General features: G+C 32.2%; 4 protein-coding genes across 4 annotated transcripts; 2 read left to right on the forward strand and 2 right to left on the reverse strand.

The window, feature by feature from the left end:
• The first annotated feature begins 7,496 nt into the window (after positions 1-7,496).
• On the forward strand, positions 7,497-9,430 carry LOC112748497 (F-box protein SKIP2). Its single transcript, XM_025796734.3, has one exon. It carries the CDS (start codon positions 7,497-7,499, stop codon positions 9,060-9,062), a length of 1,566 nt encoding a protein of 521 aa, XP_025652519.1. The 3' UTR covers positions 9,063-9,430.
• A 186-nt stretch (positions 9,431-9,616) lies between these two features.
• LOC112748496 (phosphatidylinositol 3,4,5-trisphosphate 3-phosphatase and protein-tyrosine-phosphatase PTEN2A) lies at positions 9,617-15,038 on the reverse strand. Its single transcript, XM_025796733.3, has 13 exons — positions 14,753-15,038; positions 13,990-14,469; positions 13,766-13,867; positions 13,627-13,683; positions 13,209-13,274; positions 12,073-12,249; positions 11,888-11,974; positions 11,734-11,798; positions 11,589-11,665; positions 11,025-11,071; positions 10,786-10,916; positions 10,534-10,603; positions 9,617-10,301 (listed from the first exon to the last, which is right to left on the reverse strand). Exons 2-13 carry the CDS (start codon positions 14,416-14,418, stop codon positions 9,807-9,809), a joined length of 1,803 nt encoding a protein of 600 aa, XP_025652518.1. The 5' UTR covers positions 14,419-14,469; positions 14,753-15,038; the 3' UTR covers positions 9,617-9,806.
• Positions 15,039-21,181: 6,143 nt separating this feature from the next.
• Positions 21,182-23,033, forward strand: LOC112748501 (protein RER1A). The gene is made up of 3 exons (XM_025796737.3): positions 21,182-21,687; positions 22,240-22,420; positions 22,571-23,033. Exons 1-3 carry the CDS (start codon positions 21,320-21,322, stop codon positions 22,622-22,624), a joined length of 603 nt encoding a protein of 200 aa, XP_025652522.1. The 5' UTR covers positions 21,182-21,319; the 3' UTR covers positions 22,625-23,033.
• A 38-nt stretch (positions 23,034-23,071) lies between these two features.
• LOC112748500 (UPF0481 protein At3g47200-like) lies at positions 23,072-25,199 on the reverse strand. The gene has a single exon (XM_025796736.3). It carries the CDS (start codon positions 24,942-24,944, stop codon positions 23,379-23,381), a length of 1,566 nt encoding a protein of 521 aa, XP_025652521.1. The 5' UTR covers positions 24,945-25,199; the 3' UTR covers positions 23,072-23,378.
• Positions 25,200-27,377: the final 2,178 nt, after the last annotated feature.

Here is a 27,377-nt window from a genome sequence, read left to right on the forward strand (position 1 = left end):
GACGATGCCAGTATGCAGTAGATATTGTATATTTATCAACAAACCCGATCTCACGTGCCGATGATAGAGCTGTACGTTGAGTTTGAACAGCAGTCGGGGATGGATACGGTCGACGACGAGGTCAATGTTGATGAGCGCGGGGATATAGATTGGGAAGAAGATAATAATGACAGCGAAGAGGAATTCGAAGCTAACTATGAAGTCGATGACGAAAACGATGACGGAGACTTGGCAGGCAATCCGGCGGTGCAAAATGAAGCGAATGCGATTGTAAGCCAACACCCGTTTGGTGTTCTGTCTTTTATGCGGACTCTAGATCTCGAAGCCATGCATTCTCCGGAATTTTCTGAGCATGCGAATACGGGTATGTTATGATTATTAACTCAAGTTTTCTATAGTGCTTAATTTATTTGCCTTGTCTGACTGATGGTGGTGCGCATGTCGTAGGTGAAGGCAACGTTGCGGCGGAAGATGGCGAGTTTAGTGTCAGAATGGAATTTGGTTCGAGAGAGTCGATGATATCTGCAATCAAAAGCTACACCATCTCTAGAGGAGTTGATTACACTGTGTATGAGTCTAAGCCGCAGACATTCTATGCGAAATGCAAGGGATATGGTGCAGGGTGTGACTGACTTATCCGAGCTAGCTTGATTAAAAAAAAAGCTTGTTGGGAGATCAGAAGATACAATGGCAAGCACACGTGCACCATGGGCACGATTTCACAAGATCATGCCAAGTTGGACTCAGACACAATTACAGATGCCATTAGGCCGTTGGTCAAAACAAACCCCTCGATAAAGGTGAAGTCTGTTATTGCAGAAGTTCAAGACAGGTTCAACTACACTGTGAGTTATCGCAAGGCTTGGTTGGCAAAGCAGAAAACTATTGTAAAAGTTTTTGGTGATTGGAAAGTTTCTTACCAGACTTTGCCAGTATGGTTGAAAGCAATGACATTAAAAATGCCAAGGTCTCGTGTTCAAATTAAAACGCTCCCCATTTACTGTGAGAGTGAAGAGATTCAAGGTGTAAGAGTTCTGCACCGCGTATGATAAAAAATAACTACTATTCATATCATAGACATGATAATAATAATAACTATTAAACATTATTTATTTTTCATTACAAAATACTAACGATTAATTATTAATCTTAGACAGTATTATTTATTTATTATTAAAAATATTAATAATTTATTATCATTATCCTACACAGTATTTTATTATTATACTACTCATGATAACAATTTTTTGACTTAAGCATTATAATACTGGCTAATAATAATAATAATAGTATTATTATTAATATTAATAACGAAAATAATAATTAAATTATTGTTTGTTAAAAGATAAATAAACAAAATCCAAATAAATATATTTACTTATCATAATTTTTTTTTAAAAATTACTTACCCATTGAAGATGATCCAAGTACTCAATAATGTGATCTTTAGGTCTAGTAAAATTACGAACCATTTTTTTTTTAAGAACCAAATCAACCTAAGCTTTCTACTCTTCTTCCTCCCACAACCTTCCTCACATAAGGGTCTTCACTCTTCACTCTTCAGTATTAACCTCACACAACACTCTTTACCCTTCAGTAACTCCTCCCTCTTGCGTTTTGCGTTTTTACACACCCCACAACACTCTTCTCCAATACGTGGCGTGCATGCAACTGGAAAGACTACTAAACGCAACCTGCGTTTTAGTTTGGTCAGCTGCCAAATGCAACTTCCATTTTTCGAGTTCTCACATGGTCAATAAAGTAGGTTCGGTTTGTATGCAGGAAACAAAAACACGTTTTGAGCCCTCGATATGCTTTCCTACCAATCGGAAGCTACGTTTTTCAGGTTGTTGCAGCTTTCTGATTTTGAATTCACGCAAAACATATCCTGCATTTTGTAGAAGTCTCAATTTTTTGATTTCAGACGATATAAAATGTAATCTGTGTTACAGATTACTAATTTCAACAGATCCACATTTATAGAATACACTCCAAATCACAGTATACTTGTACATCTCTATCGTTACTTCCATTCTTAAATTAATTTTCAACGTATGTATGGCATATTAAATTAATGAGCCTCAAAATTACGTAATAAAATTATAAGCTGCATAGTGCAAACTTTAGTAAAATAATAGCACTTTATCTAAGAAAATGAGATTGTTATCTTCAGCATATGTGTGTATTAACTTGAATTTGAAAAAATAAAAAATTCAAAATAAAAATTTACTTCGGATGCTTTAATAAAATATTAGTATTATACAATACAAATTACACCATCAACCATCTATTTTTTTTAATTTCTTTTTCTCTCTTTCTTCTTTTTTTTTCTTCTCTTTTTGGTTTTTTTACTCGTTTCTTAATTTCTCTCTCTCTCTCTAAAAGCAAGTATGCCATGTTTATATGTGATAAAAAGATTAAGGGTAAAGTACTAAATTGGTCCCCTAGGTTTGTGCGTAATTCTGTTTTGGTCCTTAAAGTTTAAAGTGTTCTATTTGAATCCAAAAAAGTTTCATTTAGCATCAATTTAGTCCTACAATGAGGTCAAAATTAAATAATTAACAAAATGTTCTACATAACAACAGTATAAGAACAAAATCGATAATATGAAAAACAAGTACAAGCTCCAGAGGCATAAAATCAACCATTGATACATCAATACATTTATTTATTATTTTTTTATAATATAAATAAAATATTTTCTATAAAACTAAAGAAAATGATAAATAAATGTATTGATGCATTAATGGTTGATTTTGTGCCTCTGGAGCTTGTACTTGTTCTCCAGATTATCGATTTTGTTCTTGAACTGTTGTTATGTAGGACATTTTGTTAATTATTTAATTTTGACCTCACTATGGGACTAAATTGATGCTAAATGAAACTTTTTTGGATTCAAATAGAACACTTTAAACCTTAAGGACCAAAACAGAATTACGCCCAAACCTAGGGGACCAATTTAGTACTTTACCCAAAGATTAAAAACACTCAAATATGAGTTCTATCTCTAGTGCGTCATGAAATTAATTCTTACTTTTAAATTGTGATCGGTTATAAAAATAGATAAAATAAAATACTAAAAATAAGGTATAAAAAATAAAGATATAAAAATTAATATTTTTTTATTTTATTTAATAATAAATTAAAATAAATTATAAAAATTTAATTTATTTTTATTTTTATAAAAAAGAATTAAAAAAATACAACAACAACAAAGTCTTGTCCCATTAAGTGGGGTCGGCTACATGAATCAAACAACGCCATTGTGCTCTGTCATGTATCATGTCTACAGAGAGACCGTTTACATGTAGATCTCATTTGACCATCTCATGGATGGTCTTTTTAGGTCTTCCTCTGCCTTTCGCCCTTTGTCCATCTTCCATCTCATCCACCCTCCTGACTGGATGTTCTATCGGTCTTCTTCTCACATGTCCAAACCACCTAAGACGCGATTCAACCATCTTTTCCACAATGGGTGCTACTCCAACTCTCTCCCTTATATCTTCATTTCTTATTTTATCCAATCGCGTATGACCACTCATCCATCTCAACATCTTCATCTCTGCCACACTCAGCTTATGTTCGTGCTCCCCTTTAGCCGCCCAACACTCCGTACCATACAACATAGCTGGTCTTATAGCGGTGCGATAGAATTTACCTTTAAGTTTTAAAGGCACTTTTTTGTCGCATATAAAACCAGATGCACTCCGCCATTTTGACCAACCTGCTTGGATCCTATGATTTACATCCTGTTCAATCTCTCCATTATCCTGTATGATGCACCCAAAATATTTAAACTTTTAACTTTTCGTAGGATGTTTTCTCCAATCTTCACATCTATATTGGAATTTTCCCTTCTCAGACTGAACTTACATTTCATATATTCCGTCTTGCTACGGCTTATGCGCAGACCATACACTTTTAGAGCTTCTCTCCATAACTCCAACTTCTTATTTAGGTCTTCCATTGACTCTCCCATAAGGACGATATCATCGGCAAAAAGCATGCACCATGGCACATGCTCTTGGATGTGCTCTGTGAGTACTTCCAAGACTAATGTGAAAAGGTATGGACTTAAGGATGATCCCTAGTGTAATCCTATACCAATAAAGAATTCTTCTGTCACACCATTTTGAGTCTTCACACTAGTTGTGGCCCATCATACATGTCTTTAATTGCCCGAATATATGCGATCCTTACTCTCATCTTTTCTAAAACCTTCCATAAGACCTCCCTTAGTACCCTATCATACGCTTTTTCCAAATCAATAAACATCATATGTAGATCCCTTTTATTACTACGATACCTCTCCATCATCCTTCTTAATAGGTATATCGCTTCAGTGGTAGATCTGCTTGGCATAAATCCAAATTGGTTCTCTGTTACTTGTGTCTCTTTTCTCAACCTCCGTTCTATCACCCTTTCCCATAACTTCATAGTATGACTTATAAGCTTAATCCCTATATATTTTTCGCAACTTTGTATATCCCCCTTATTCTTGTAGATAGGTACCAAGGTGCTCTTTCTCTACTCATCAGGCATCTTCTTTGACCTTAAAATCTCATTAAAAAGCATGGTTAACCAGTTGATGTCTTTTTCTCCAAGACCCTTCCAAACCTCAATCGGGATATTATCAGGTCCTACTGTCTTGCCATTTTTTATCTGCTTTAGAGCCTCTTTTACCTCGAAGTCTCGAATCCTTCGATAGTAGTCAAAGTTTTGATCTTCTTCCCTTGTGCATAATCGACCAAGGCTCGGAAGAGTCTTCTGTCCCTCATTAAATAACTCGTAGAAGTAGCTCTTCCACCTTTCATTAATCTTCTCCTCTTGAGCCAACACCTCTCCATCCTTATCCTTTTATGCACTTAACTTGATCCAAATCTCTCGTTCTTCTTTTTCGACTCTTTGCGATTCTATATATTAAAAAAATATATAATAAAAAATATAATTATAAAAATTTGATAAAAATAATAAAAAATAAAAAATAAAAAATATTTTTATTAATATTTTTAAACATAATATATTTATTCATATTTTATTTATTAAATATAATTTTATGTTTTTATATTTTTATTTTAGTATTTTGTATTTATAAATAAACTCAAAGTAACAATCTTTTAAGTTACGCGTGGATACTCCAAAGAAGACTTGAAGCAACAAGACAAAGACAGGTTCAGGTTCTGGACCCTTCTCTCTTCAATTTTATTTGGGTAACCTCCACAAATCTATGCTGATTTTGTTGTGATTCATCAGTTGCACTACAGCAACTAAACATTTTCCAGTGTCTTAATTAATAAGTGACCATTATTTTCATTCCATTACTGCAACAACAAAACGGACATTACTCTAATCACCGCAAAGATAGATTCATGCTGCCTTTTGTTATCCACCGAATAAAGTTGCATGTTGCATCATGGATCATATACCCATTCAAAACTCCAAAAAGTTATATCCAATCATAGCTTTCACTCAAGGGAAACTTTACAAGGATGGCCTTGAACGAGTTGAAAAAAAAATGGAGATTTATCGATCATGGTAATAATGTGATCGGACTTTAAGAACGATGGAATTGATACTTGTAAAGATATTTTGATACTCAAATTAAAATAAATTTAAGAAGTATAGGTGAGAGGTAAAAGTATATAATATATTAAAAAAATTCTATTATATAATTTATCTTGTTATTTTATTTTATTTTTTAAAATAAAAAATATTTAAATATGAATATTAATTAAAGATTTACAATTTCGTAGCCAATTTACAGCAAAAAAACCTAAACTCGAAAAACCAAGTCGTTACTTGGCCGTTTTAGAGACCCAATAAACAGAAATTAAACATAAATCATTAAAAAAAAAGTTATCAAATAAAAAAATTGTAAAATAATAAAATAAAAAACTAATTATCAATAAATTTGCAATATTTATCATGTATAAATTTGAATACTTAGAATTTTTTTTAACTTTACTAATCTATTTTTAAATTTGGCATTGCAATTCCTTCAACTACAAACTTATAGGTTTTTTCTTCTGCTTGAAATTTTATTTTAAAATACTCATCACATCTCAAAAGAAAATTTTTTACATTTTTTTTATCTCTATAATAATTAAACTGGGAAAAGTCTAGGAAGCCAGCAAATTTATTAAAATCTGGCTAGCACTTAGCCAGCAAAAGAAAAATGAGTGATTCTCCACTGTTAGATGGAATCTCACACCATTAAATACACTATTGATGGCTAATTGATGGCTATAACTCAAAATCTGCTGCCCTAGCACTCCTCATTAAACTAATTTAAAATTAAAATTTATATTAAATATAATTTTTAAAATATACTATATTAATAAAAAGAGAATATATTATCTTAAAAAAAGATTAGTGAAATAAACATTGTAAGTTGTAACGTTATTATTATAATTTTACGATAAAAACTCAATCATATATTCAAATAAATAAGATATGCTCAATTGTACTCCTATATTTCATTAATCTATTTCTTTTTATTTTTATCAATTTAATAAAAATATATATCCAAATCAATTTAACGTAAATTCTTTTTCACTTATTTATAAAATTCTAATTTTTTTCCTAATTCAAATATACAAAATTTTCCATCTTCATATTCATAAAATTCTAATTTTTCATTGTAATTTTTTTTTCAAATCCAATAAGCCAAAATTAAAATTCTAATTTATGTTGTCTTTGTTATTGTTTTATTTATATAGTGTATTTTTTAATATTGTTATGTTTAACTAGATAATATTTTAAAATTTATTTTTATTAGTGTGTAATATCTTTTAAATATAGTATATAATTATTAATTTTGTAATGTTATATCTTTTATTTTAGTTAAATTTTTATAATTTAATTAAAAATATTTAAAATAATTAAAAATAATTTAAAATATAAATTAAAATGAGACCAAATATTAGAATAATAAATCTTACATTAAGTCTCAAATTATTATTTATAGTATATAATTTTATAAGTATTTATGTGATAATTTATAAGATTCAAATGAAATTAAAATAAAAAATTGAAGATGATCTAATAAGAGAATTGAAGAAGCACAAATATTGTAGAGAAGCATGCATCATGCATGCATAAATGAAAACAACATGATGCCTCAAATATCTTAAGGAGTAAGGACTATTATGATCTGTAAATACTAAATAAAAGAAAAAGAATAGAAATAATTCAGTAAAATAATCACACACTTTTCCTCTCTTTATAGAAAAAAAGACAACAAAAGAGAGTATGAAAGGTCCAACATGAGAGAGACACGCAAACCCACTTTGACCGACACGTCCCTCTGCCTCATTCAACTCAACTGCACCGAACCTATACGCTAATTTCGCCCATTCTCTCCCCACGCGCCTTTCCCGTGGAATATTTCACACGCGCCTTCTATTTTTCACACAAACACCATTTCATTTAAAATCCTGTAACTGTAATAGCTCTCCGTCCCCGCCGCAAACCTAACCACAAACCCATACATTTTCATGGGGCAATCACCATCCACCACCGTGCTTTCATCGGAATTTAACCGCCACCAATTTCACGATTTCGATTTTGATTTTGATTTTGACTTAAGAAACCCTATCGATCATGATTTCACCGCAGATCTCCCCGATGATTGCCTCGCCGGAATCTTCAGCCACCTCACTACTGCCGACCGCAACCGGTGCTCTGTCGTTTGCCGCCGCTGGCACCGCGTCGACAGCCAGACTCGTCGCCGCCTTTCCCTGAACGCCAAGGCGGAGCTTCAGGATCACCTGCCGGCCGTGTTCACCCGATTTGAATCGGTCACGAAACTCGGTCTGAGGTGCGACCGCAGGTCAACGAGCGTGAACGACGAAGGTTTGATCCTGATTTCGCTCCGGTGCGTTAACCTAACGTGGCTCAAGCTCCGTGGATGCCGTGAGATAACGGAGGCAGGAATGGCCGCTGTTGGCGAAAACTGCAAGGCGTTGAAGAAGCTATCTTGCGCTTCGTGCGTGTTCGGCATTAAGGGAATCAACGCTGTCGTTAGCCGTTGCCAGGGTTTGGAAGAGCTCTCCGTTAAGCGGCTGCGTGGGGCCCACGATGGCGAGGAGGTGGTTGGTTCCAGAACGACGTCGGTGACTTCTGTTTGCTTGAAGGAGATCGTGAATGGTCAGAGCTTCGCACCCCTTATGATTGGGTCAAAAAAGCTTCGATCTTTGAAGGTAATTGGGTGTTTGGGGGATTGGGATGACACCCTTGAGAAGATTGGGAACCTCCACGCTGCGTTGGTTGATGTTCACCTTGAGAAGATTCAAGTTAGCGATGTGGGTCTTGTGGGTTTGTCTAAGTGTTTGAGTCTGGACACTTTGCACATTGTGAAAACCGCTGAGTGCTCAAATGTGGGTCTCAATCTAGTTGCTGAGAACTGCAGGATGTTGAGGAAGCTTCACGTTGATGGGTGGAGAACCAATAGGATTGGTGATGATGGTTTGATTTCTGTTGCCAAACACTGCATTAACTTGCAGGAACTTGCTTTGATTGGTATCTATCCAACATCTTCGAGCCTCGAGGCAATTGCTTCCAAATGCAAGGCTTTGGAGAGGTTGGCACTTTGTGGGCTTAATACCGTTGGTGACGCTGAGATTGAGTGTGTTGCCAACAAGTGTGTTGCGCTCAAGAAGCTTTGCATTAAGGGGTGCCCTATATCCAATGTGGGGATTGAGGCTCTTGCTTATGGTTGCCCCAATTTGGTTAAGTTTAAGGTGAGGAGATGCAGAAAGGTTACTGGTATGGTTGTGGAGTGGGTGCGTGAACATAGGGAGTCCTTGGCGTTTAGTTTTGATAATAGTGATTATGAAGCATTGAATGCGAGTCAAATTGATCATGATCATGCAGTGAATGATATGATAGCATTTCACAGAGAAAATGAGGAGGTGGCTGCTGCAGCTGCAGCAGCAGAAGCATCAAATGGTTACAATGGATTGGCAATGTTGAGAGCAACATTTGGGTTTTTGGCTAATAGAAGTGTAGTGCAATCAGCACTGAGAAGGTGGTATAACAATGATAATGTCCCCGCTCAATAGTAGCATTTTCATGACCTTAGTAAGAAAGCAAACGCGTTCTTGCCAAAGTCTTCATTTGACAATATGAGAAGGTGAATTCTTTGGTTCAATTTGCCTTTTGGGAGTTTCAGTTTCCTGAGTAGCTAGTAGCTTTGTTGCTGCTGCTGTTAGCTAGCTGCATTTGCTAATAACCTCTATTGGTTCTGTTCGGCTGTTCTTATTATTTGTGTTGATGGTGATACTAGCTTTGTATTACAATTAGTCTATTTTTTTGTTTCATTTGGAACACTGTTGTATCATATTTGGATTAATCTTACAAATATTGGCGTGTAATGTGATCACTGATCACCGGAACCTCTTTTTAACGAAAGAGCATTTAAATTCTTTAACTTGGTATGGATGATGAATGCTGCTCTTCAGTGTATTTATTTTCAAGTTTTAACTTTAGGATTTGGATCATTTATCGATTCGAGAAGTTGTATAAATTTTTTACTTTAATGTGGTTCCTGGAATTTTCAAGACGACCTCGAGGACTATGAATCACCTAAGCAATTTGGTAAGCAACCATGGAAGTGTTTGTCGCCTTCAAAAATGAAACTGTAGTGGAAAATAGTTGGCAACAATAGTGGAAAATACAATAAATTTTCACAATGCATAATAATGCCTTCCAATTTCACCTCTTAGTATGATCTATATTTGGAGAGGGCTATATAAAAGTCCTCAAACAATATATCTCAGAACCGGAAGTGTTAATTCCCTGTACTCTCAATCACTTTCAAAATCTTCATCTCCAAAAGCAAAAACCGAAGCATCTGCAGCAATTGCCTTGATTTCACTTGCCCCTACAGACTCTATGTTGGTGGTGTTACCGGATGCATGAATATTATTATCTGTTGTTGATTCTTGAGAAGCATTGTTTTGCTTACGTTCCTCATGCAGGCGCAACTGATTCGTTGAATGTGTCAACACTCCTACATGGTCTGAAGTATCCCCAGATCCTTGAGGTGCCGCTAACTTATATTCAGTTTCAGATTTTCCGCTCTGTCTATCCTTCTCTTCATCACTATCTGAGAATACATCATCATCATCTCCATTCTTAGGGACCTTGCTCTTCGACGCAAGTTTTGCACCAGCTTGGACCTTGTTTGTGTTGCCTTCGGGTTCTGTGCTGGCAGGACCGGCTTTGGTTCTTGCTGGTACGGTGCCATCATAGTCGACCATCACAACCTCGACCTGGAATCCTGGAGTGGGGATCTTTCTCTAAAGGGCACAGTTATAATAATTAAATTATCAGTTATCACCTAGGGTAAAGAATAATCAATATACATGTATAGGGGAAGAAGCTGCTGTTACTACTACTACATCATTTAAAATAAGGTAAATTACATAGACTTTCCTTCTAAGGGAGTAATGGAGAGATGACAAATCTAAAAGTGTTGTGTATGATAATTTGTTCTTTAAAATTAAGTCTAGTAAAAGGTTTATATTTTACCTTGTCAAAGCCATCGAGATCCGAGCCATCTAAAATGGTTCGATTTTCTGTCATTGTTGTATTCATCCAACTGCCAAGAAGAAAACGATGTATCAAGAGAAATATCAATGCATGCTTAAACAAACAAAACTCTGCTCCATAGCATGCAAATCGTGGTAGACACCAGCTATAGAATGTACAGAAGAATTGGGAACCAAAATATTAGTCAAGCTTAAAAGGAGGGGCCAAAAGAAGTATGTGTTGAGAACAAACCAGTAGAAATCTCCCTGCCCATCATTGAAGTGAATTTTGAAGTCCCCAACCAACTCTGTCAAACCAGGCTCCCCCGGTAGTGCAAAAACTACTACTCCTTTCTTCCGTATACTGATCCAGAAATCTTCGGGCTGAAAAGAAGTAATTCAGTAATCAAATTCACATATACGCATTAGCACAGAGGCTTAGGGAAAACAGTTAAACCGATCAAAATCAGCCATGAAAACTAGCATGAGTACCATTAGATCCTTTGTCTTTGGATGCTTTTTCGTGCTGAATAGAATTCCTGAGAATAAGTGGAAGCATCAGCTTCTCTCTGAATTAAAATTGAGAATTTTGGTTGTAATAAGAACTCAAAAAGTTGCATTGGAAAAAGTAAACTACAGAGACTTTGTAGGGGTAGAAATACATGTCAAAATACTCAATATGGGAAAGAGGTAATGTCAACTTGTAAAGATGGTATTTTGTGTGTGTATTTTTTGAATCTCTCACTTAAGTTGTACGCATTTATTCTCTTTGTTTTGCAACGTTATCAGGTAGGACATTAGTTGAAACAAACATTTTCTATAAACACCATTATCCATTTTTCTTCCTCTCATCGCAAAGCATGGAAGCTACGTTATTTTTTGCTTGCACACATAACTACGTTGCAATTCCAGTTAAAATAGTCATTTGATAAACGAAAGCCAATTAACTAAAAGACGCAATGTTTTGGGGCTGTATAATACTATAATAGTACTCGTTTCTAATATTAAAGAAATTAACCAAACATGAAAGAGGAAGCAATTAGCCTTGTTGCTTACCACTATGATCAGATATTGTAATTGATGGCCTAACCCAATAAGGGCAATTATGAAGCCGAAACCCTCTTAGCATGCACCTGCAGAAATTCCAAATTCAGAACTTCCTTTGGTTTTGATACATTCTTACAGAATTTTTATCTCTTACCTTCGTCCAGGTGGGACTTCGCCGTTGAATTGTTTCAAAGTCCGTTCAAAATATTTGACATATCTCTAAAAAAGTTAAAGAAGCAATCGAGTTTAGAAGCATATATCAAGAAGGACATCTTAAATAAAATGGCAAACTAAAATAAATGACTGACGATTTGACTAGGAAGAGTTAAGCCCTTTCCATCTATACATCTTTTCTGGTTGAAGTAATCTATGGCTTCCTCTGCAGTTGGGAAGAACTGCAAAATAATTCCGAAAGAATAGTTGGCAGTTAATAATTGAATTTTAATAGAAAAACAAGTGCACACTGCACAACCAGCAGAATATGAAGACTTACCTTCAGAAATAAAAGAAGGCTGCAAATCATTAATCCTGTCCTCCCCATACCAGCTTTACAATGAACAACTACTACATTTTGAATATCCTCCTTCAACCATGAATGTGCACTTTCACAAAATGAGGCTATAAGTTGAATAGGAGGGCAATTATGATCTGTAAACGGGAAAGTCGCAACCTAAACATGATCCCAATAAGTTAGCAGGGTGGTAAATGATGAATCTTAAGACAATTTGATGATTTCTTTTATTTCAAAGCTACAAAGGTAGACTAATGTAAGAAAGTATAAAAGTTGTTGTTTACACATTTTTATCTGATTTGTACCAGTTCAACACACAATGTACCTTGACAAAGTCCCAGTCTCTTAAGCATAATTGTTCATAATTTGTTTAATAATGCACACCACATGTTGTGGGTATTAAAATCGTCATGAAGACCTGGAACTGTGGTCTAAAATTAAACTTATGTTTTTTTTTTTTTTTTTTTTTTTTTTTTTTTTGTAGCATAGCCTTTTGGATGAATTTTTTTTAACAAGAAAAATTTGAGTGTGCTATTTTTCTCCCTTTCAGATTCTATTTAAAGGAACATGGTTACCATCATATGCATTAATTTAGAACATGTAAAAAATCAAATTCTGGAGATGTTGCATTGCAAAATTAGCAGCTCCTAGTACCATCCACTTGAAATTAAATATCAAGAACAAGTACTGTGAGCAAAATAGAGTAGAACTAAAACGATACAAGATATGTTCTAGAAATCTACCACAACTATTACCCATATATACCAGAATATGAATTAGAGTACTTAAGAGCTTGTTTGGAAACCATTTAACAAGAGAAAAAGAATTCTATTTCCTTTAAAAAAAGAATTCATTTCTATTTGAAACTCAATTCCAATTTGGAATGACTACAGAATATTAATAGAATAGAATTCAAATTTAAAGAGTGTGCGAGTGGATTTAGAAATCAGACCTCTGATTTACAAATGAAAGAAAAATGAGAATTGGAATTCTCAAAGGAATTCAAATTATTTATTTTTAGTTATTCCAAAGCAAGAAAAAAAATTCAATTCTTGAGTGAATTTTAATTCCTAGCATTCCAAATAAGTGAAAATAAAAATGAAGAGTGAAAACTATACCTTCCCCTGGAATAGCGATCCATCATATAACCTCTCTGCACAAAGATTGTATACTTTGTACTTTCCCTGTACAATAAGGTTTTAGGATATTAACATTTTCAAAAGCAACATTTTCAAAAGATAATATAAAAATTAACATCAACAATCAACATACAAAGATTAAAACAAAAAGTTTAATTGTTATAGCAAAATGGATGTCATTCCTCAGATATATTATTATGAATTGTGTTTCATTAAGGTTAGTATACCGTATAGAAATATTTAATTCTATCTTCTATATTTTGATGTTGTTAAATAAAAGACACTACTCTTAGACTTAGGTTCACTTATAGATTCCATTGCCTATCTTTTCGTTCCAATTTTAATATTAGCAGAGAGTAGGATCCTTGGATTCCAATTTCAGTGCAAAATCTTCTACCTTATGGTGAGTTTCAAAGAATTTGATTACTTCTTCCATGTGATTCCGATAGAACCCCTGCAAAACAGCTTTCCCATAAATCAAATGATGACAGAGCATGCCAAGTTGAACATCAGATAAAAACTATGCATAGAGACACCTCAATGTATCCGAAAATTCCGGAGCTAATATCACCGCCTGGAAATCCCATAGCAATTATATTTTCAGTGATGTATGACATATCCAAATCAAATCCATCTTCCTGTAGAATGAGTTTGTTAGCCACAATTTACTCACTTAGGGATTGCTTATAAACCTTTCATTACTTTAGCAATGATTATCTGTTTCCATTCTGGCACTGAAACTGAGCCACTGAGAACTGACCTGGTATCTACGTTTATTTTGAGAGACCATATGGCGAGCTTTGACCTGCACTGCCTTAACTGCACTCTTGGAAGAGTCCATCAACCCTTTGGTGAATGATTCAATTAAATTAGGCTGCTCACTGCCTGAATTAGTAGCGGGAGCAGCCTCATTCGACGGCGGTCGCAGTTTTAGACTTAGATTACTAGTGAGGCGAGCAAAGGCCGATCCGCCGTTATTTTCGGCCTGCGGCGAAAACGAGTGTCGGAGTTTCAGATTCTTTGCCCAAGACGATATTCCAGAAGCAGGCAAAATGGATGGTGAATCATGAGCAGTAGCAGATTGTACAGAGACTTGTTTTGAGGAGTGAGTTTTCGTTTCAGTGTTGGAAGCCAAAGGAGTAGGTTCTTTTGTTGATGATGAATCAGCAGATGCTTGTTGTTGTTCCATGACCACTACCCCCGGAATGTAGTTCTATAAACTCGTACTCAAATTGTAGAACTGCATTTGTTTTAGAAGAAAATAAATAAATAAATAAAAATAAAACTAGAGCAATGAGCATGTAGCAGTTTAAGCAGCTAACAACAAATGAACTATGTGAAAGCAATGGATAAATCATAATAGCAGAGAGTCACATCTTGAGCTAAAAACGAGATTCATAATTCGGATCTAGATATAATTTGAATAAGTTTCAGAGACAGGGATCTGAAAAATGCAGAGTTCAGTGATAGAGATGCAATGTGTTTAAACAAATAACAAAACGGAGGAGGAGTGGATCGCTTACCGGTGACGGCGATTCGGTGACCGAAGATCCACTTTATTATAATTATTATTATTCGATCTGTGTCATGATGATTATGTATCGCAGGGAATGAGATTCCATCAACGATTTTCAAAGTTTGCGATCAATGGATGCAGGTTCATGAGAATGAGAATCACAACGGGTGCGGTGAGAGGTGATGTCATGCGATTTGATTTCGCAGCTCGCCAACGTAAAATGGAAAATGGAAACTCCGACAAACAGACAAACGAGCCGTTATTTACTACTAATTTGGATTTGGATTAAACGTAAAACTTAGAAGAAATTTGGATAATCTATGTGCACATTACATTTTCATGTACATCTAAATTCACTATTAGTTTCAAAAGTTTTGAATGTAGTTGACTATTTTACCCCTTTTTTTGTGCCAATGCATGTAGTCGTGTACCTTCTTTCACAATCCCATGTGCTTTACTTAATAAAATACATGTGAAGGATTAGGGTAGAAATATTTTTTCGGAAAAGCCAAAACAAGAAAGAAAAAAAAAATCACAAATGTTGTGTTTAATGATACGTGAGCACTTGATAAAATCATATATTATTCGATATAAACACCAAAAATTATATATTATTTATAAAAGTTTATAATTTTTAATTAAGTTTTTATTGTTTAAGAATTTGTAATTGAATTTTTATATTAAATAAATCTTTTAATTATTTTTGTTAAAAAATACAATATTTATTTTTGTATTTGATATAGGTTGTAATAAGTAGCGGATCCAAAAATCTTATAAAGAGGGAGTCGAAACAAAATATTGAAAATACCATATTAAAATTGAAAGCTTTAATAAAAAAATAATTATATATTTTAATATTATTTTAAACTAAAATTAATTTTAAAAAAATCATTTATATCAAAGTTTTTTTCATAAAATTCTAATTTTTATTCATATTATAAAAGATATAACATAAATAATATAAATTTGTTTCTCTAATACTTTTAATATATATATATATATATTTAAAATAAATTAATGAATATAATATATAAGATATATTCGTATTAATAAATAATTCACTTAATATATTTTAATTTTAATATCATAAAAAATAAAATTTAATTTAATTTATTTTTATGTATATATTTTTTATTACATTTAATTAGAAATTATTATAAAAACTAAAATATTTTTATATAATAATAGATAAAAAAATTATAAAAAAGATAAAAAAAATTAAAAGAATAAAAATAAATAAATTTAAAATGCATAAAATGGGATTTGAATCTCTATGTGTTGAAGTATAAAATGTCTCCCTTTAACTATTGAACTAGAAGATATATTATTAAAAATATTATACATTATATTAAATATATTTTAAATTTTAAAAATTTAGGGAGCCATGACCCATGGAGATCGCTTCCAAAATCTGCCTCTAGTTGTGATTGAGACGAGATGAATTATAAAAAATTTAAAAATAAATATTTTAAAATTATTATATTTGTTCAAAAATAATAATTTATAATTTGTATCTAATATAATAATTTAATTATAAGATTTTAAATTGTAAAATTTTAATTAAAATTTTAATAAAATTACATGTATTAACAAAATAATTAAACATAAAATATAACATATATTAACTTGAGAAAGGATCTTTATAAATGATATGTGATTTCTGTTTAGAAAAAAAAAAGGAGAAAGAGTAGTAGCATTTAGGACCAGTTTGGCTAAACTTCTTAAATAAGTTCTTTTGAAAAATGAGCTTAAAATATAAGGATTTTTATTAATATTAATTTTTAAATAAGTTATTTTGAGTTTGGATAGTTATTATGGAAGTCATTGTTTTAAAGTTGTGCATTAAATAAGAGTGATAAAATAGCTTTTGAAAATAGGAGAAGTTACATTTTTTAACTTCTTCAAAAGCTCTTAAATAACTTTTTGAAAAGTTAAAAATTTATCTAAAAAATTGTACCAAACACATTAATGTAACTTTTTATAAGTCAAAAGTTGAAAAAAGTAACTTTTTGGTGTTTCCCAAACGGACCCTTAGTGAAGGTAAGATCTTGAGAAAGGTCTTTTCATATTGATTTATTAATTTTATCTAAATTTAAAAAAGAATTTAATTTTGATGCACTAGTGTTTTATACAATTATGTTATTATATTCGTTTTTTTGGATAATTATTCATCTGGTTGCAATCAATGTAAAATATAGTTATTTTTATTGAGAAAGTCACAGGGGCAGTACTTTCATTAAAATCTAATCAACATTTAACTATAAAAAAAAGTGTATAATCCTACACTATTAAATATAATCTCATACCATTAAAAATATTAATAAGGGTTAATTAATGGTTATAAATTACAAAATGCACTGATTTTTTAGCACTACTTATTTTTATTAATATGTTATTATGTAATTAAATACATGTGTCAATTAAAAGATAAGGTTTGAGGTCAAAATCAAAATCGTTCCCGACTTTTTTTTTTATTAAAATTATTCCCAACATTACAAAACGTTATAAAATCGTCCTTTTCTACTTCAATTATATTTTTTGACCAAATTACTCTTCATTATTAATAAAAATAATATTAAAAAAAAAAAGAGCAAAACCCCACCCCACCCACTCTCCAGCATCTCTTTGGTCTCTCCCCCCACCCCTCCCCCAATCCCCTTCCTTTTACTCTTCACCATCACCCTCTTCTTCTCACCTTCGCCGTGGCAATTACCACTGTTGGAAGACACCCACCCCTCTTCCCCTTCCTCTTCTCACTCTTCCCCAATCCCCTTCCAACTTCTCACTCTTCTTTATTTTACCAGGCAGACAGAACATAGCAAAAGGTAGAAGTAAGAAATTAAATTAACAGCAACATAGCCATCACCTCTTTTCCTTCGCACCTCCTCACTCTCCCTTTCCTCACCACCATCACCACTGCCACTATAGCCATTTATTACTTACAACACTTTTTTTTTCCACCAACAACAATAGTCCCAAATAAATTAACAGCAACATTCACAAAATAAATCAACAAAAAATTCAGATTAAATAATAATTCAATAATCATCAACTACAATTTTAGTTTTCAGATCCAAAAACAGCAAAACAACAGAAATTAAAAAAATAAAAAAATCACAAGCAGAAGCATAAACTCAAACAGAAGCAAAAATTCAAGCAGAAGCAGAAGAAGAAGAGGCAGAAGAAGAAGCAGAGACAGTCACAGAAGAAGAAGCAGCGCCGGCAGGTCTCCCTCTCGATGACGACGCAACGGCGGCGGCGAACCCTAGAAACGAATAAGTAGGACGGCGGAAACGGAGAGAAGGAAAATTGAGGTTGGAATTGGGGTTGGGGTTTTGAAGAAAGGGACATGAGGAAGGGGGTCACGGGAGTGGGATAAGGGGGTAGGGGGTCACGGGAGTGGGATAAGGGGGTAGGGGGTTACGGTGAGGGGGTGAGGGAGTGGGGTGAGGGGGTAGGGGGTTAGTTTTGTTTTAATTTTTTAATTATTTTTATATTTAATAAGGATAATTTGGTAAAAAAAATAAAATTGAAGTAGAAAATGACGATTTTATAACATTTTGTAACGTTGAGGATGATTTTAATAACAAAAAAAGGTCGGGACGATTTTGATTTTGACCTCAAATCTTAGGGACGAAAAAAGTACTTATCCCTTTAAAATCAGCCTAACCATTTTGTATGTATTAGATGCGCCACTTTTTATGAGTCATTAGATTTTATTAAATGAAAATCAAAGGATGTGATGAAAGAGGAGTATTGATAGACTTTATAAATATAGAATATATTAGTATATACATACATAAATACATTTTAATACATAATATTTTAAAAATGGCAAGTATCATCTTTTACTTTAAAATAAATATAAAACATATAAATATAAACAAAAAAAATTTTTATTTATTAAAATTAATTATTATACAGTACTAATTTTTAATTACATAATATAAAAAATTAAATTATTTTATATTATTAAAAAATAATTATTAATAGTTAACTTTATTAAAAATATATTATTATATAACATAATTTTTTATTCAAATATTTGTAAACAAACATTTTATTCAAAATAGTATATATAATATTATTTTAACAAAATTAATTATTATACAATATTTAAAAAAATGTATAATATTTTCATATATTATATATAATTTAAAAAAATATTTTGACAAAATTAATTTTAAAAATATTAAATGTGTAATATTTTCATGTATTATATATCACAATAAACGTGGAAACCATAAACGTGTAATATCACAATAAAAATTTAAAAAAATAAAAAAATTAATATTTTCTTGTATTATATATAATATTTTAAATAAATTTTATTTTTATAAATATTTTGATAAAAAATTATATTATATAATAATATATTTAACATTGTAATTAGTTAATAAATTTTAAATATAATAATCTAATTATTTGTCAAAGTAATATAAAATAAATTTTAATTATTTTATATTTTTATGTTGTAGTTTAAAATATTATTTTATTATAATTTTAATATTATAAAATTTTTTTTGCATAATAATTAATCCTAATAAATAAAAAATACTTATATTTTTTGTATTTATCTATTATATATTTTTTGAAACAAAAAATTTTTACCTTTATATAATAAAATATGTGATAATATTCTTGATATATATATACTATCTATTAATTTTATATATTAAATAATTATAATAATATAGTAACATTGAAATCAAATAACATATTAAATTTGTTATATTAAAACTAAAAAATTATATATTTTACTCCTGGATTTAACAAAATATAATTTTAATAAATTATACATGATAAAAAATATTTTGTGAAAGACATTTGTACATCAATTTCTCATATATATATATATAAAAGTCTTGTCGAATTAGAGAATAAAAATTTAACTAGAAAAAAAAAACATAATAAAAAATGATCTTATTATAAATATTATATATATGAAACTATAAATGTTAAATTTAAAAAATAATTTTAAATTATTATTTACTTAATATTACAACAAAATAAATATGAATAAGAAAGGTTAGAGAAGAGAGTCATGAAGTGGCATATATATTAAAGAATAAAAGAATATATATCAATCCTATATCAATCACTATTACATACACACATATGATACATATATGTAGTTGATACGTATTATTTATTTATTTTTTTAAAAAAAATAAAAAATAATATTTTATGTATTATATATACTATTTTAAATAAATTATATTTAGACAAATATTTGATAAAAAAATATATTATATAATAATATTTTTAACAAAAATAGTTAGTTAAGTATTGAATATAATAATCTAATTATTTATTAAGTAATATAAAATAAAATTTAATTATTTTATATTTTTATATTACAGTTTAAAATATCATTTTAATATAATTTTTTAATATTATAAAAAATTTGTTGCATAATAATTAATTTTAATGAATAAAAAATATTTATATATGTTATATTTTTAATTACGTAAGTTTAATTTGTTTAAGTCTTACTAATATAAGTAAATATATAATGCGATAGGCATATATTTAGAATTATATTATTTATTTTATTTTTCTAAACAAAATTGAAAAAAAATAATATTTTCATGTATTATATATAATATTTTATATAAATTATATTTTCAAAATATTTTGATAAAAAATTATATTATATAATAATATCTTTAAAAAAAGTAGTTAGTTAATAAATTTTGAATATAATAATCTAATTATTTGTCAAATAATATAAAATAAAATTTTAATCATTTTATATTTGTATGTTACAATTTAAAATATCATTTTAACATAATTTTTTGATATTATAAAAGTTTCTTGTATAATAATTAATCTTAATGAATAAAAAATATTTATATATTTTGTATTTATATATTTTATATTTAATTATTTAAAAATAAAAAATTCTGTTACCATTTAAAATATTGTGTATTAAAGTATTGTCATTTAAAGTATTTAATTATGTACTAGAATATTCTATATTTATTAGAGTCCATCGATGTTCTTCTTTTGTATTAACCTTTGATTTTCATCTAATATAATCTAATAGTCTATATAAATATGACATATCCAATAAACACATAATTATTGTACTCATTTTAGACATACACAAATTATTTTAGCATCAAAATTAAATTCTTAATTTTTTTTTGTTTGCACCATAATATCTATCAAACTGAAAGCTTAATAACTAATCTTTTAAGTACTGTAAAGACGCAAAGACAACGATTCTTTTAAGCAAGCAAGCTCCATAATAATCAATAAAAAGGAAAAAAAAAATGGGATACTACTATACTAGTGGTTTGGGGCTTTTTTTGTTTTTGGACAGGAGTGGTTTGGTACTATGGTTGATGGATTTTGCAATACCCGGTTGAAGATCCGAACCGGACCCACACCCACCCCAATCCCCATAAACAATAAAAAACAAAACAAAACGTGAAGCTAAGGCGCAAAAAGAGCCGAGGCCTCCTAGCTTGTATTCTGCATCGCCGCTGGAAGCCGGAGACACACACCGAACACAAATCCGCTATCATTTTTCCAAATCCCCCGTCGCAACTGCCACCGTTTCCCACCAATGGACGTGGGATCAACCGGCGACACCTCCGCTGACTATTTCTCACCGGATGGCGCCATATCGCGATGGAAATTCACGGTGTCGAGGAAGTACCAACATTTCCTCGACAAGACCACGCCGCACATGCTCCGCCGCTGGATTGGTTCCTTGATCATCGCTTGTATCTACGTTCTGCGCGTATACTTGATCCAAGGCTTCTACGTCGTCTCCTACGGCCTCGGAATCTACATGCTCAACCTCCTCATCGGCTTCCTTTCCCCTCAGGTTGATCCCGGAATTCAGGAACTCTACGACGGTGCCACTCTCCCCACCAGGGGCTCCGATGAGTTCCGTCCCTTCGTTCGCCGCCTCCCTGAGTTCAAGTTCTGGTACCCTCTCCTTCCTCCTTTTCTTTCCTGTTTCAATTTCATGATTCTCTAATTCTTAGGGTTTCCTAATTAACTACCTGGAATTTGATTCGATCAATGTGATTCAATATGAGATCGATCTTTGTAATGTAGACAAGGTCATGATCGCAATTCGCAACAGAGTTTGATGATCCTATTATATTATAATTGTTGGGTTTATGTACGACACGAAATCTCAGTTTTATCAGAGAAGTTTAGGTTTTATATTCAAACAAATTATGGAAATTTTCCAAACGTGTATAGAATCTAAATGCAGATATGACGCATGAGCTCTGAAACGTTAAGATGCTATTTTCGAATAAGGAGGGTGCATTCGTGTTCTATTGCATGATTCATTTTATATGAAGCAAGTAACATTTTAAATGGAAAATATTGCCGATGAGGTCTTGTGTATTTTTGTTGCGTAAGTAGCACAATGTTTACTTAGGAAAGCAATTATTTCTTCCATATTTATACCTTCAGAATTGTTTTGTTTGCTTTCACTGAAGCTCGTTAATTCTCCTTGGTGGGCAGGTATTCAATCACGAAGGCATTTTGCATTGCCTTTGTGATGACTTTCTTTAGTGTGTTTGATGTTCCAGTGTTTTGGCCAATACTCCTTTTCTACTGGGTAGTCTTATTCACACTTACCATGAGAAGACAGATATCACATATGATCAAATACAAATATGTGCCATTCTCATTTGGGAAACAGGTAGATTCATATTCTTTTTCATTCAAAATAACCATCATTCCATAGATGTTGTCTGGTACTATGGTTAATAAATCATACATCAGGTGGTGTTTCTATTGTATGATTATATCTTTGTAGCTAATATGGTGTTTTTGTCCTTTCTATTGTTAGCGCTATGATGGAAAGAAAGCATCGGCTGAAAGCGCAGGCCATTCAATGGACTAAAATTTTCGGCTTGATTGAACTTTAATGGCTTCAGGTCGCAGCCTTGCTGGTGGCTTGTTAGCATCTGCAGTAAATTTTAACAGGTTGAGCAATCTGAGGATGTGATTGTAGAAGAAGATTGCATTGAGAATCCGACATTGATGTTGGCATCTTGATGCTCTACTTCCAAGTGAGCAATTGTTTGGACATCTTTGGAAGTTTTGACGCCCCAGTAATGTTTTAGCTTTGGGGAATATTTGGGGTTTTTGAAGTCCTTTACATTCTCCTTTCCCCTTAGTGATAGTCCTTTCATAGTGTAATAACGAAAATCAGACACAAAGCTTGTGGACAAGGAATCCCCTCATTATTATATTTGCAAATTGCAATGGGGTTATACTGATATATATTTTACGTTGTATTTTGTTATTCATTTGCTTCTCAAGAACCCTTAAATATGATGCAACTGACTAACTGAGTAATCTGTTTCCCGCATTTTATTATAAACAGCATAAATGAAGCCTAAGTTTTCTAACTTGCCAAACCTAAAAAAGATGTATTCAACCAATATTGTTTCCCAAGCATGTGAATAATCACAAATGGAGGTTGTAATAGCCAAACACAAATACTCACTCTGCCACAAATCAATCAGATTTCAATCTTCCACAGTTTTCCAGGCTAGTCTCGAGGCCCAACACACATACTCACTCTCTTAAGAAATGGGGACAATGCTAGAAATGAATTGATAAACATAAAATGTAAGACCCTGCAATGACACTTACTGTGGTGGTCTGTAATATCCATATATAGTATAATATGTTTGTGCAAAGGTGAGCAGCAACAATACAACAGCAGCAACCAAAGAAATAATGGCCCAGGGATTGCTGAAATAATTGTGTCTCAAGCTTGCACACCAAGTGTTCCATCTGTGGTTGTAATACCTATTCACATCCTCTGACAATGGTGAAAGGTAACTGTTATTGATGTCAAATACTACCTCTTGGCATAAGCGATTAAACAGGTCGGCTACTTCAGCATCACTTCCAAGCCAGTGCTCAATTATCCCACAGTAATGAAGGTACCCTACGTCCCCCGGAGAGTTGATCAAGTTGTCCATGAAGATCACATAAGAAGTAATGTCATTGCTACAATCTAGATGGCACTGCTCAAAAGCAATGAGGTTGAGGAACAAAGACTTTGTGCCATCGTGGATCAAGAGCCGTGGCATTCTCAGAATACCATCCTTGAATTTGATGTCCCAGAAGCGGTCGGTCTTCCTCTTCTTGAATGTGATTCCAGCCTCCTTAAGCTCTGTGACACAATGTATCAGTTGCTGGCGCCGTTTGTCAGCAACTCTATTATTAGACCTGCGTTTGATCCAAATTCTTGGTGCTGGTTGAGGCCCTGTGCGCAAGAGACTTCTCCTGAACACATCAAGGCAGTGAAGACCACCTTGATCAGATAAAGGATCAAAGGTATCAGTGCTTCTAAGCGACGATTCCAATTTGTTTCTGTCACTTTTTGTTAATGGCTCATCTGTTGGCATCAAAGGGTCAAAGAATCTGAGTGCTAGATTGGCAACAAGTCCTTTCAGGTCAGGGTTACCTAGTTGAATTCCTACAAGGCGGTCTAGCACAAACAAGGGAAGCTGATTTTCTAGCATGATCATGTCTCTCTGAATGGAATGCATCGATCCACGCATTGCGAAAACCGGATCGTTCCTAGAATAGCCGAGTTGTGTGAACCCTTCAGTAGCTCCTCTAAATAGCTCAAGGACAAAACAACCATCAAGAACCAACATCTCCACAAACTCATTGCTGCTCAAACTGATTGGCCCTTCATAGCAGGCGCGCGCTTTCTCTTCTATCTCTTTCATTGAATCAAGATAAAGCCTAATGTCCTGCTTGGTACGCTTAAGGACACGATTAAGGGAACGCCATTTGTGCCGGTCCATTTGGCGAAGGCGCCTTTTGCCATGGTGGTAAGGTCCTAATGACACAATTTGTGGTGCAAAAGCTTTGTCATCGCCACCATCTCTTATGTAGTGAGGGATTTTGTATATTGATAGTTTGGCCCATGAACTCGCTGCATCGTCTTGATTAGCCTGTTCTAGTTTTTCATTCATGGAGATCACCCATTCAGACTCTGCTGACTTCTCTTCATCTTCATTGATGGCAATCTGCAATGGTTCTGCAGCCTCCTGCTGAAGCTTGTGCTGCTCTGGAAACTCAGTTGATCCGGTACCTTCATTAGGAGAAGCTGGAATTCCAGATTCTAAGGTTTCTTTGAGCTTCAGGGTGATTAGGTACCAGCTCAAGAGATCTTTGTTGAACACAGCTACCATTTTCTTTTTAATAGTGAATTTCAATGCTTCCTTTACTTTGTGATGATTGGATGAACACTCAGTTGTGAATCATAAAAATGAAGGCATTTCAAATCAAACTATGGTGTGAAAGGAGATAAACCAAACATTTCTTTTTTTTTTTTTTTTTCTTTCTTAACAAGTTAACATGATTTATGTAATTGACCTGAACTGATTGTGCAGCTCATATGGGACCCCTTTCAACCCAAATAAATAGCAGTAGTTAATGTTATTTAATTAGTATTTATAGAATTATTTAATATATCTAAATATTTATTATAAGATATTACATTTTTATTATTTCGATTTAACTATAAATATCCTCGTATATTGTATCATCTTGTACAATTTGAATATACACAAACATTTTCTCTGTTATTTTCTTTTACCTTTCTAATAGTTAATTTTCTGATAACACTTAACTTTCAAGCATGATATAGTTCCAAGTTTATTCCAATTATAATTCGTATTTCCTATCGTATAGCATACCAGAATGGATAAAATTAAAGTTGCTTCGACATGTTCAAAATGGTCAGAAATCGTATGCACGTGATGACCAATTGTTATTATATTTAAATATTTAATATAAAAAGAACACAAGTGTGGTATGGATTAAGTAAAGGGAGGAAGAGGCAAACGGAAACGTTAACATTTGATGGTGGGAGAAACGTGAAAGAAATTCATAGTCATTGGATATTTAGGCTTAGCTTCATTAATCATGACTTGTAGCGTGACTTAACTATTCATTTAAACATAAAAAAAAATGGGAGAAAAATAATAAAATATGCATATGATTTTTGTGTATAGGGTTAAATCTTTTAACTCCAAAAGTTAAATGAATCTCTTTTTTCAGACATGAGTTCCTACCTCGTGCTTCAAGTGCAGCTAGCAGACATGGACCCCCCATCGATGCTCTTTAGTCTTTACAGCTAAAACTTGATTTCAAATTTAATTTGAGCACAATTATCCATGCCAAATATGAGCAATTAATCTGTACTCCCAGTATTAGATGTGTTTCTTTTTTTTATTATTTGGTAAACGTCTTGTATTTTATTACTATATAATAAGGATTTTTCGCTTTAATAAGCATATATTCAGTTGAGATGTCAAACATGTGCGACTGTATTTTATTAAAGCAATTAAAATATTCATGTTAGGCTCATCAAAATGTTAAGAACATCTATAATCTATTCACGCTAACATTGGCAGATGAAAATTAAATGTGTGTAGAAGGGACATGAAATAATAAAGTAGTTGGTGTGCTTGTTATCATCTATCACTAGAAACTAATCATGGGCCACCTAAAGTTTAAATGATGAAATTTTTTTTGGGTAAAGTATATTTTTGTTTCTAAAGTTTGACAAAAATTTTAAAAATACCCTTAAGTTTTATTTTGTTTTAATTTTGTCTCAAAAGTTTTTGATTTGCATCAAATATACCCTTAACGACTAAATTTTCAAAAAAATTAAGACCAATGTAACAATAATGCATGAAAACTATGCTTAATTTGTTTGTGTTAAGGGTTGTTCTTATAAAATTGTTGTTGAATTGGTCTTAAATTTTTTGAAAAATTAGCCGTCCGAAGTATATTTGATACAAATCGAAAATTTTTAAGACAACATTAAAACAAAATAAAATTTAGGGATATTTTTAAAATTTTTATCAAATTTTAGGGACAAAAAATATATTTTACCCAATTTTTTTTATGCTCCGAAAATAAAACGTGTTGTTTCAAGACATGAGTGGAAACTGTGGAATGCTCTGATTAGAATGATGAGGTGAATTGATAATAGGAGCGTCGATGATGATTGGATATATATGAGGCCATCATTGCAATTCCACACTTGGCAGTGAAGGTGCTTTGCAAGTTGCGTTGTATCTTTGATGTAGCCACATCTTCACCCCAATCACTTTCCCATGAGTTCCTCACCAACCAATTCTCCACATCATTCTCACTACCTCCCATATCCAACTTCCAACAAACCATGGTCTATGCTTGCTCCACTACTCCCTGATCAAGAAATCACATATATCACAATTTTATTATATGGTTATGCATGTAAGATTCATAAGCCATGCACTAATAGTTGATAAAGCTAATGCAATAGTAATATGTATATCATTTTTGTAATGATTAAACATACTCACCGGCAAATGAGCTATCCTTTCTCTAACATATTTGTTAAAAATACAATTATTTATATTGTTTCTTTTTATTAAATTAAATTTTTAAAATGAGTAATGTTCTTGTGTGAATGAACTTAGATGTAACTCGATCTTTTGTAGTCGATGTCGAACTGTTACCCTTTGCACCGAGCTTTATGCTTGGAGGTCCAAGCTTTCTGTCTGAAAATGTTTCACGTTATGGGAAGAACAAAAGAGGAGAAGTATACTTGCAAAAGGTACTCCAATACT

Source organism: Arachis hypogaea, chromosome 15 (assembly GCF_003086295.3).
Source record: "Arachis hypogaea cultivar Tifrunner chromosome 15, arahy.Tifrunner.gnm2.J5K5, whole genome shotgun sequence".
NCBI lineage: Eukaryota > Viridiplantae > Streptophyta > Magnoliopsida > Fabales > Fabaceae > Arachis > Arachis hypogaea.